The sequence below is a fragment of the Nomascus leucogenys genome, chromosome 3 (assembly GCF_006542625.1).
Source record: "Nomascus leucogenys isolate Asia chromosome 3, Asia_NLE_v1, whole genome shotgun sequence".
Classification (NCBI taxonomy): domain Eukaryota; kingdom Metazoa; phylum Chordata; class Mammalia; order Primates; family Hylobatidae; genus Nomascus; species Nomascus leucogenys.
Window position 1 is genome coordinate 93,066,989 of NC_044383.1, and position 12,046 is coordinate 93,079,034.

The 12,046-nt window shown below is 41.7% G+C and overlaps 2 protein-coding genes across 3 annotated transcripts in view; one reads left to right on the forward strand and one right to left on the reverse strand.

Moving 5' to 3' along the window:
- Nucleotides 1-4,060, reverse strand: part of RTN4IP1 (reticulon 4 interacting protein 1) — a 56,397-nt gene extending 52,337 nt beyond the window's left edge. Inside the window, exon 1 of the mRNA XM_003278913.4 lies at nt 3,319-4,060. Coding sequence (XP_003278961.1) covers nt 3,319-3,592 — 274 coding nt within the window. The 5' untranslated portion in view covers nt 3,593-4,060. The remainder of the gene's footprint in view (nt 1-3,318) is intronic.
- Nucleotides 4,061-4,133: 73 nt separating this feature from the next.
- QRSL1 (glutaminyl-tRNA amidotransferase subunit QRSL1) overlaps nt 4,134-12,046 on the forward strand; it is a 37,337-nt gene continuing 29,424 nt past the window's right edge. For both annotated transcript variants that reach the window (XM_030809520.1, XM_030809521.1), the window contains exon 1: nt 4,134-4,272. In XM_030809520.1, the coding sequence (XP_030665380.1) occupies nt 4,249-4,272 (24 nt within the window). In that variant the 5' untranslated portion in view covers nt 4,134-4,248. The remainder of the gene's footprint in view (nt 4,273-12,046) is intronic.

A 12,046-nucleotide genomic window follows, 5' to 3' on the forward strand; every position in this document is an offset into this window, starting at 1 on the left:
GGTCCAAAGATGCTAAGAGGCTTTAAAACAAACAAACAAGCCTGGATCTAACAGACCTTTGGTAACCCTGCCAGGAGCAGCTGCTGTGTAGTGTGCTTTTGAGAGAATGGGAAATAAGGGACTGGAGACATGAGAAGACTGAACTCTCTTTAAAACAGTTTTGTTGTAAAGGGAGCAGAGAGATGGACAGTAGCTCAAAGTGGCAACTGGGATGGACAGAGGACTTTTGAGTGGTTTTACTTTTTCTTTTTTTTTTTTTTTTGAGACAGGATCTTGCTCTGTTGCCCAGGCTGGAGTGCAATGGCGTGATCTCAGCTCACTGCAACCTCCACCTCCCGGGTTCAAGCGATTCTCCTGTCTCAGCCTCCCGAGTAGCTGGGATTACAGGCATGCGCCACCACACCCAGCTAATTTTTAGTAGAGATGGGGTTTCTCCATGTTGATCAGGCTGGTCTCCAACTCCTGATCTCAGGTGATCCACCTGCCTCGGCCTCCTAAAGTGCTGGGATTACAAGTGTGAGCCACCGTGCCCAGCCTTTTCCTTCTTCTTAAGAAAGAAGAAGTAACAGCAAGTCTGTATGCTAATGGGGATGATCCAGTAGAAAAGACAAGACTGATGATGCAGGAGACACCTGCTGAAATGATATCCCAGAGTAGGTGAGAGGGCATGGGATCAGAAACACAAGCCGAGGGCTGGCCTTATGTGAAAGCAGTGACAGCTAATCCATACAGCAGGAGGGAAGGTAGAAGATACAGACAGAGATGCTGACAGGTGGGTAGTTTGCATGAGTTGTGTTACCAATAAAAAATCAAGACACATGGGATAAAGTGTTTGAAAGGTGGGCAAGTCCCAGAAAATCTAAGCTGATGGCCATTATACCAACATTACACATTTGCCATCTGGGGAGTTAGGATTATACTGTCAGGGAAAAAAAAACAACCTCACTTGTAATATTCACAAAAGTCATGTGCTTCACTTTTCCTGCCTTACATTCCTTTTCCACTGCTAAAGATAGTTAAACAATTATTCACTGAAACTTCTATGTAGTTTGAACAACAGAAGTGGACATTTAGCCGTGTCAAACTTTAGCTGCTGTTTAAGAGCTGCAGAAAGGTTTCAGTCCTCTTGGAGGTACAGAGCCTGCAGCCCAAGGTTGTTTTTAGTTTTCTTGGTCCCCTGATATGCTAATGCATCAACTGAGTAGCCTTGGCTCACTGTTACTATCTAACAAGCCACTGAACCCAGAATGTAGTCAGCTGGCAGTCAGTAATTGAGAACCTGTTCGGTGACACGGATGACTGAATGGGGCCCTTAAGTGTTCCATCCCATTGACAGGGGTTGACACCTTGACTTGTTCAGAGTTGGGCCAATTCGAAAAATCCTACATCTGTCATCAGTTTAAAGACTTTAATCCCATCTAAAGACACCAAACTTTGTTGGTATGATGCTGTTGGCTACATTTTTTCCCCATGTAAAAATTCTTCATTTCTTTAGCCATTTCTATGATTTATTATTTTATTTCCAACGGTAGTGGCCATCTCCAGAAAAACAGCCAGCCTTCATTTTTCAAATAAAATAGACATGTTCCTTGCTTTCTTGTCAAGGGAAATAACTGCTTCCTACAGTTTACAATCTTCTACTCATTATTTTATTTCCCCAAGCTACTGTTTCAGATATCTTCTGCGACGACAATAATACATCCTCAAACGGGAGGAGAAAAAAAAAAGAGGATAACTTGCGAATAATATTACCCATTCAAGTCATAAAAAACTAAGATGTTTCAAGAATACTACATAAAAGTAAAATGTTTTACAGTGTTATATTATTAAACAGCAGCCAAGAAAAGTCTAGATGCAGCCATTCTGTTTAAATGAAAATGTACACGGCATAAATTACGCATGTGCATTTAAAGAAATAAAAAGCTAACAGATCTAAATGAAGACAAAATGTAAAAATTACTCATGGATAAAATACTGCTAATTTAAGTTTGTTATCTTAAGTCAGAACAAAAATATAAAAAGGCATAGAAATAGTGACTGAATGACAACTGCATATGTGAAGCACTGGAACAGGTTGACAAAACATGGGGTCGATCTTGAAAGAACTTACAATCAAAGGAGATGAAAAAACATGCTGATCATTGAGTACAACTTACCACTAAAAGACATATCTTATAAAAAACTGAACTCTCTTCAAGCCTAATATAAAAAGAATAAAGGAAAACGGCACGCCCAACTGGTAGTAGCAATTACTACTTCAAAACAAAGAATACAAATGTAGATTTCTTGAGACAATCACAGTAAAGTCATTTTAATTCATTTTTTTTTTTTTTTTTTTTTTTTGAGATGGAGTCTCACTCTATCGGCAGGCTGGAGTGCAAGGGCGCGTTCCTGGCTCACTGCAACCTCTGCCCTCCGGGTTCAAGCGATTCTCCTGCCTCAGCCTCCCAACACAGTGAAACTCCCGTCTCTACCAAAAATACAAAAATTAGCTGGGCGTGGCAGCGCCATGTCTGTAGTCCCAGCTGCTTGGGAGGCTGAAGCAGGAGAATCGCTTGAACCTGGAAGGCGGAGGTTGCAGTGAGCCAAGAACGCGCCCTTGCACTCCAGCCTGCCGATAGAGTGAGACTCCGTCTCAAAAACAAACAAAAAACCCCATAAATTCTAAACTGACTAGGAAACATAACTATACTTCTGAAGCCTATGACAGATCTCAGAATACCACAAAGTTCCCTGGACAGAAATTTAGCTACAAAGATAGGCCGGGCGCAACGGCTTGTCTGTAATCCCAGCACTTAGGAGGGCGGAGGCAGCGGATCACCTGAGGTCAGGAGTTCGAGACCAGCCTGACCAACATGGTGAAACCCCCATCTCTACTAAAAATACAAAAAATCAGCCCGGTGTGGTGGCATGCGCCTGTAATCCCAGCTACTCGGGAGGCTGAGGCAGGAGAAATTGCTTGAACCCAGGAGGCGGAGGTTGCAGTGAGCTGAGATCAGGCTACCGCACTCCAGCCTGGGTGACAGATTGAGACTCAGTCTCAAAAAAAAAAAAAAAAAGTTAGCTACAGACACAGTTCTCAAGTCTGAACTCACATATTTAAGGACGCATGAAAACAATCAAGCTTATATTTTGTCAATACAAATGGCCAGAAGAATTCCCTGGCCATTGCAATTTCAAAAATTTTGGAAATATTTGCAGAGGTTAAAAACCTAAATGATTCATTTATATTAACCAAAGAAGTGTAGTCAAATAATTTTTTAAAACCTTATGAAATAGTGATTTTTTAAAAAAGGTAAAAATGTCTTGAAAACTTACTTCTCATATTAACGTCTATAGGATTTACACTGGCAGCGTGAACTTTGACAATGACTTCATTTGGATAGTGTATGATAGGCATCATCATGTTCTGAGTGAACCGAAGCACTTCATTCTTCCCATATTTATCAATCACCCAAGCAGGCATGACAGTGCTCCTTGGAGAGGTAGTACTAATCCTTCTAACTGAAGGCTTTTGGACAACTTTGCTTCTCCAGAAGCAAGCCGCAATGCATGCATTTCTTCTAAGTACACAAGTCTTCAGAAATTCCATTGTAAACACGGGTTGAACTGCGTGCTCAAATTCAAATACACTTTGACTGGATCAAACTCTCACCCCTGAATTCAGTCCAATTCTGCCAAACCACGGGCTAGTTTCAAAATTAAGCATGCAAAACGGAGCATTCGAAAATGAAGCTAATCTAACGGAGAAACTGAAAGAAGAATACGGAACTGTTATTCCGCTCTTCGCATATGAAATGCTCAGATTAACGTTCCAGTCAGTATTCTGTCCATTCTCCTCCCTCACTTTCACCCCCTCCACTTTAAAAAAAAAGGGGGCGGGGGATTAAAAAGCAGGTGCGCAAACCCCCTAGATCCCTGCCCAGTCCTGGGAGCCCTCGGCGGGATAAGCAGACACCGCTCACAATCCAAAGCCAGAGAATAGAACGCTTGCCGACTGCCGCCGCGACCCTGGCGCGGAATCTCCTTGCCTGCCCGCTCTCCTTAGCTGCCGGGATGGCTTTGCGGCGCCAACCAATCGCCTGCAAAGATCATTTCCTCTGGCTGCAATTCAACCAATCCAAGTACTCGGTGTTGAAGGGCTCAGTGACATTAAAGATGGCTGCGCCCATGTACTATCACTAGCGACCGGTGACCTCTTTTTCCTCCTTGCCTGGCTCCTGTGGTGGCAGGCTGAGCACAAGGACCATGCTGGGCCGGACCCTCCGAGAAGTGAGTGGAATTGGCCCGCTGAGGCCCCCGGGAGAGCGGAAAGTTTAACGGACTTCGTTTACAAAGAGTCCCTGGGCATTATCACGCATCTTGGCCCACCTTGCTGCCTCCTCTAGAACTGAGTGGGGGATAAGTACCTTTCGGTTCTTAAGGTGTACTCGCCGTACCCATTCAGGAGTTAGGACCTTAGCAGGGAAATCTCTGCACCGCGGATCTGTAGGGTGGTGAATCGGCTTCTCACCATTAGACATTTGCTCTGGTGTAGGTCGGGCTCCGGATGGTCTCGGAGTGGGCTTTGCCAGATAAAGGGGGCTTGCGGGGCCACTTCAGTCTCTCTTCTGTCCCCGACACTTAGCTGTAGTTGTCGCTAAGAAGCCCGGCGAAACTGTAGTTTGTAAAATTCAAATGAGTAATTTTTGGCTTTTTTCAAAGAATTCGTTCTCTAGGATTTACCTACCACTAAGATACCACTGATTCCCTAACCCGTGTCTCCATTTCCTGGACGTCATGTTTGAATTCTAGACTGTATTTGTGAATGCCTTCTGGGCAGTTCTTCTAAATCTCACATAAGCACCCTCAAATTCACTTTAATCAGTGTTGAAGTAATCATTGTAACAGGACTTACCTCTCAACCCCGTCTTAAAAAAGCTCTGATATTTCTGAATTCTTAATAGACTCGTTTTAATGGCACAACTATTATCTCATTTGCCTTTAGATTCTTCCTCATCTTTCATATCCAATAAATCACTAAGCCCTGTTCATTCTATCTTGCAGATATGGTTGGAATCTGCCCTCTTACGTTATTTCTGCTGTTATAGCTTTAATTCGGGTCTTTTTGCTTCCTGGTTCACATCACTCAACCTTAAAACTGTCTGCAGGCCCATTGCTATCAGAGTCATATGAAGCACCTGTTAAAACTAAAACTCTCTCCCACTCTAGACTTAATTAGATCTGTGTGGTAAGTTCGGGAGTGTGGTTTAATGGAGGCTCCAGGTGATTTCTGATAAGAAGTAGGCGCTGATGACCTAAACTGCCTTCCATCTTCCTTTTTATTCCACCCTAGAAGTTGTCGTTTTGTTATAATTCCAGGCTGCCAGCTGGGAAACAAATTATAGATAGCTGTAATATATAATGAGAAATGTAAATCCACAGGCTTTAAATAATAGTTCTTCCCCAAAATACATTATTATGTTATCATTTTAAATTGCATCGAATCAAATTTGTTCTTTAAAAAATAAATAAATATGCCCGGCGCAGTGGCTCACGCCTGTAATCCCAGCACTTTGGGAGGCCGAGGCGGGTGGATCACGAGGTCAGGAAATCGAGACCATCCTGGCTAACACGGTGAAACCCCATCTCTACTAAATATACAAAAAATTAGCCGGGTGTAGTGGCGGGCGCCTGTATTCCCAGCTACTCGGGAGGCTGAGGCAGGAGAATGGCGTGAACCTAGGGGGCGGAGCTTGCAGTGAGCCAAGATCGCGCCACTGCACTCCAGCCTGGGAGACAGAGTGAGACTCCGTCTCAAAAAATAAATAAATAAAATAAAAATAAATAAACAGACAACACCCAAAACTTGTTTTAAAATTAAATACAACCTATAAAAATATGGTATTTCCTTTTTCTGCCTTTTCCACTGTCAATCTAAGTAACAGAAAGAGACTCTAAAGAAAATATTTATTTTGGAGTAGCAATGCAATGGGAATATGTGTAATATAGTAAACTATGTGCCTATTCAAGGAGGTTGAGGCAAGGGATGTTTTTAAAGACAGAAAGAGAAGGATTACTTAAATTATTTTGAATCAGTTATCCTTGGCCACAAGGATCAGTCACAAAGGTGGCATCAATCCAAGGTTGGATGGCCAGTTGCTGGACAGACATCCTTACAGAAGTACCTGTGTGTGTGGAAGGTTGCAATGGCCTTTGTGCAAGGTTGTGTTTTTTGCAGTCTTATGATTGTTTTTAAAAAAATTTTTTAATGGGTACATAGTAGGTGTATGTATTTATGGGGCACATGAGATATTTTGATAGAGGCATACAATGCATAATAATCACATCAGAGTAAATGGTGTATCCATCACCTCAAGCATTTATCATTTCTTTGTGTTACAAACATTCCAGTTATACTCTTAGTTATTTTTAAACGTACAATAAACTATTGTTGACTGTAATCACCTGCTGTGCTATCAAATACTGTATCTTATTCATTCTGTCTAACTATATTTTTGTACCCATTACCCATCCCCACTTCCCACCCCCCCACCCCTACTACTACCCTTGCAGGCCTCTAGTAACCATCATTCTACTCTACCTCCACGAGATCAATTGTTTTAATTTTTAGTTCCCACAAATAGGTGAGAACATGGGAAGTTTGTCTTTCTGTGCCTGGCTTATTTCACTTAACATAATGCTCTCCAGTTCCATCCATGTTGTCGCAATTGACAAGCTCTCGTTCTTTTTATGGCTGAATGGTACTCCATTGTGCACATGTAGGACATTTTCTCTATCCGTTCATCTGTTGGTAGATACTTAGGTTGCTTTCAAATCTTGGCTATTGTGAATAGTGCTGCAATAAACATGAGAGAGCAGATATGTCTTTGCTATGTTGATTTTCTTTCTTTTAGGTGCATATATACGTAGCAGTGGGATTACTGGATCATATGGTAGTTCTATTTTTATTTATTTATTTTTAATTTTTTTTAGAGATGGGGTCTCACTATGTTGGCCAGGTTGGTCTTGAATTCTTGGCCTCAAGCAATCCTCCTTCCTCAGCCTCCTGAAGTGCTAGGAGTACAGGTGTGAGCCACTGTGCCCAACCAGTAGTTCTATTTTTAGGTTTTTGAGGAACCTCCATACTATTCTCCATAGTGGCTGTAGTAATTTACATTTCAACCAACTTTTCTCCATCCTCACCAGCATTCATTATTGCCTGTCTTTTGGATAGAAGCTATTTTAACTGGAGTGAGATGATATCTCATTGTAGTTTTGATTTGCAGTTCTCTGATGATCAGTGATGTTGAGCACGTTTTCATATACCAGTTTGCCATTTGTATGTCTTTCTTTTGATAAATGTCTATTCTGCTTTTGCCCATTTTTAATTTGATTACTGGATTTTTTTCCTGTTGAGTTGTTTGAACTCCTTATATACTTCGGTTATCAATCCCTTGTCAGCTGGAGTGTGATAGTTCTTCTTATCAGGCATTCGTGCATGAGAACCCTCTCTTCTTGACCTTCCTTGGCTCCATTTGTCAGGATTTTAACACAAGTGACTCTATTTTGATTTTGACAACTGTCATAGCTCCTTAAGTGCTACCTTTTTTAGTGCTACTTCTCTCTGGTGTCATTGAGTTAGCCATTGTGAAAAACAACTTTTGCCTCATGGGGGGAAAAAGAACTATTTAGGAGAGCCGGCCCAGGGGAAAACCCAGAGGTTGCCTTGGCATGATTACTTTTACTTTATCACTCCTTTAACAAATACCGATTAATGCCTAGCATGCAAAACATTTGGTGGTTATTTCCCCAGCTCTAAAGCTACCTTCTGTCTACTTTGTATTTTTTCCACATCACTGTACTGATGCCCTAAATTCTACCAATTAGAGATTAATTAATTCGTACAAATTATCTTTTAATTTAATTCTCTTTTAAATATGTACAGATGCCTGGGAAGGTTGAACGATTTGTTCACCCATTGTTGTAAATTATAACGGTTCAAATTTCTTCATAATGCCTTAATTGATATAATCAGTTGAAGAGGGGAAAATTTGCTGGGAATTAGGGAGAAGGGCTGGAAATGATGGAGGCAATTTGGGGGATGTAAGTGGAGGCTTATGGTAACAGGAGTCCTGGGAATAGGCACAAAAAGGAGGTAAAATGCCAAATAGGTAAAATTCCTATTTGTAAATTTTACCCAAGTACATTCAGAAAGGGGGAGGAAATCTCACTTTTACCTTTGTCTTTTGTGGCATGATCCCAGTGTTTCTAGGAGTGAGGCACCAGGCTAATGTTATTAATCCTAAAGTTTAAAGAATGATATATTCATTTGGCTTCTTGGAGCTTCAACTTTAGAAAAACTAATCATTGTTCTATAGGGAAATCGATTCTAAATTTTAAACAACTGTTATTCATTCAACTAACATTTAGTGAGTACCTCTGTGTTTCAAGTACTGGGGGGTAGCATTAAACATGGACAGAAGCTCCTGCTTCCTGAAACCTAACATTTTTTTGTGGAAATGCAACCATTAAACACTTTAAAAAAAAAAAAAAAAGTAAATGATATAATTTCAGGTAGTATAAGTACTATGGAGAAAAATTAAGTAGATCATAGTATGAGAACTAGTTGGGGGAGCTGGACATTTTAGCTGGAGTGGTCAGGGAAGATTTCTCTGATTGAGTGAATAATACTTAATAGAGACCAGAAGGATATGAAGGGGGAACACTGGGCAGATCTGAGAGAATAGTGTTCCAGGCAGATGGAACAGTAAGTACAAAGACCCTAAAACAAGAGCAAGCTTAACATGTTCAAGGAATAGCAAGAGGGCCAATATGCCTGGAGAGAAGTGAATGAGGAGAGCAATGAGAGAAGAGGTTAGGGAGACAGGTAGGAGCCAAATTGCGGAGAACCTTTGAGGCCACAGTAGGGAGTATGGATTTTATTCCAAGTGTAATGGGAATCTTCTGGAAAGTTTTGAATCTGTGGACATGATCTGAGTTAAAATTTTAAAAGCTCCTTCAGATGACTCTTAAGGGACCATGATCTGTAGAAAAGCAAGTAATAAAGCACAAAGACTGACCAGGTGCAATGGCTCACGCCTTTAAACCTAGCACTTTCGGAAGCTGAGGCAGGCTGATTGTCTGAGCTCAGGAGTTCAAGACCAGCCTGGGCAATGTGGCGAATCCTGTCTTTACAAAAAATACAAAAATTAGCTGGGCATGGTGGTGCATGCCTTTAGTCCCAGGTGCTCAGGAGACTGAGGTGGGAGGATCACTTGAGCCTGGGAGGTTGAGGCTGCAGTGAGGCAAGATCACATCCGTGCACTCCAGGCTTGGCAACAGAGCAAGGCCCTGTCTCAAAAAAAAAAAAAAAAAAAAAAAAAGCAAGAAAGCATGAAGACCAATTAGAAGCCTGTTGCATTGGCAAGACATAATGGGAGTGGATATTGTTTTTTAAGTTAGGGTTTGCAGATGTTTTGGATATGGGGTTTCAGGGAAAGAGAAGAATCAAGGAGGATACTTAGGTTTTGGGCCAGGGCAGTTGGGAAAGTGTAACATCAAGATGGGAAAACCTCTAAAGGGAACATGTTTGGAAGGGGAGGGTTATCAAGAGTTTTGTTTTGGATGTGTTAATTTTTAGATGCCTCCCAGATATCCAAGTGAAGATATCAGTTAAGCAACTAGATACAAGAGTTCAGAGCTCAGAAAAGAGGCTAGGTAAGAGGATATACATTGGCCAGAGTATAGAAGATAATTAAAGCTATAGGGCCAGATGAGATTACCTGGGAAGTTGAGTGTAAAAATAGAAGAAGACCTAAAATTCCAACATTTTGGAGGTCAACAATAGGAAGTAAAGCCAGCAAAAGAGACTTGAAAGAATGCCCAGTGAGACAGGAGGAAAACCAGGGTGGCATGGTGTCCTGAACACAGAGAAGAAGTGTTTCAAGGAGGGAGTGTTCACTTGTGTTGAATGCTACTAAGGAGTACTATAAAATGAGGGCTGGTGCTGACCAGTGGGTTTAGGAATGTGAAGCTTGCTGGTGATCTTGACATGCAATTTCAAGAAGCAAGAAGGCAAAAGCATGAATGGACTGTGTTAAAGAGAGGATGAGTACCCATCACTGGAACACTCAGCCCTCAAGAGCTCTCCTGTACCTTCAGCACTTATCAAGGCAAATTTTTTTTTAAAGACCATTCTTTTCTGGCCAGGCACAGTGTCTCTTGCTTGTAATCCCAGCACTTTGGAAGGCTGAGGTGGGCAGATCACGAGGTCAGGAGTTCAAGACCAGCCTGACCAACATGGTGAAACCCCATCTCTACTAAAAATACAAAAATTATCCGGGTGGTGGCATGCGCCTGTAATCCCAGCTACTCAGGAGGCTGAGGCAGGAGAATCGCTTGAACCCGGGAGGCCAAGGTTGCAGTGAGCTGAGATCGCACCACTGCACTCCAGCCTGGGTGACAGAGCAAGACTCTTTCAAAAAAACAACAAAAAAAAGACAGTTCTTTTCCTAAGTGAACCTCTAATGCTGTCTGTTAATTAAAATGTCTCCACTTCATTACAGAGAAATAAATGCCAAAATGTCTTGAATAGAGAATAATTATACAGGTTGAACATCCCTAATCTGAAAATCTGAAATGCTCCAAAATCCAAAACTTTTTGAGCACCAACATGATTTTCAAAGGGCGTGTTCAAAGGAAATGCTCACTGCAGCATTTTAGACTTGAGATTTTTGGGTTAGGGATGCTCAACTGGAAAGTATACAGTACACATAGAGTACTCCAAAGTCTGAAAATATCCGAAATCTAAACACGTCTTGTCCCAAGCATTTTGGATAAGGGATACTCACCCTGTAGTATAGTAAGTAGTTCAGAGCATGAGTTTTGGAAACAAGATCAGTCCTCGGTTGAATCCCAGCTCTGCTACTTTTTTTTTTTTGTTAAGACGGAGTCTCGTTCTGTCACCAGGCTGGAGTACAGTGGCACAATTTCGGCTCACTGCAACCTCTGCCTCCCAGGTTCAAGCGATTCTCCTGCCTCAGCCTCCCAAGTAGCTGGAACTACAGATGCATGCCACCATGCCCACCTAATTTTTGTATTTTTAGTAGAGACGGGGTTTCACCATGTTGGCCAGGATGGTCTTGATCTCTTGACCTTGTGATCTGCCCGCCTTGGCCTCCCAAAGTGCTGGGATTACAGGCGTGAGCCACCGCACCCAGCCAGCTCTGCTGCTTTTTAACTATGTGACCTCAGGTAGGAACTTCAGTTTTTTTATCCGTAAATGGAGATAATAATAGCTTCTCAGTGTGGATGTAAAGATTAAGTGATATATTAAGCACTGAGGACAATGCCTAGAACTAAGTACTAGCTATTATTAACATTAATTTTGTTACAGGGACAAAATTACTAAATTATATATATTTGCATTTTTCCCTTCCCTTACTTTCTAAGAAGAGTGGTTCCTGAGCAAGGCTTTAAAATTTTTCTAAGGAGGTATGTTAGTTGTCTATGGCCGCATAAAAAATTACTATAAACTTTGTGGCTTAAAATAATGTAATCTCAGGATCTCACAGTTTTCTGGGTCAGAAGTCTGGGCATGGAGTAGCTGGGTTCTCTACTCAGGGTCTCACAAGGCTGAAATCCATGTGCTGCAGTTGTACTGCAAGGTATTACTAGGGCTAGAGTTCCATCTGGAGCTCCAGCCCTCGACCTCGTTGGTTTTTGGCAGAATTCATTTCCTGTGGTTGTGGAACTAAGGTCCCATTTTCTTGCTGGCTGTGTGGATAGTAAAGTAAGTGAGCTGAAGGGCTGGAGACATGGGATGCCTGGAATTGACATTTGGGAGATTATACGGATGTTAGTAATGATGTATGTAGTCTAGACAGTGACCAGGAGAGTTGGCAACTGGGGTGAGGTGAAGGAAAAGTTTGTGCAAAGTGAGATCAAAGAACTGAAAAATCAGGTGTTGGTGTACATGGACTTGAAATTTGATGTGAACAAGGGAGAGGACAGGAGCAATAGTAACGAAGATAACAGCGCACTAGGTAACAAAATTGTCAATAAA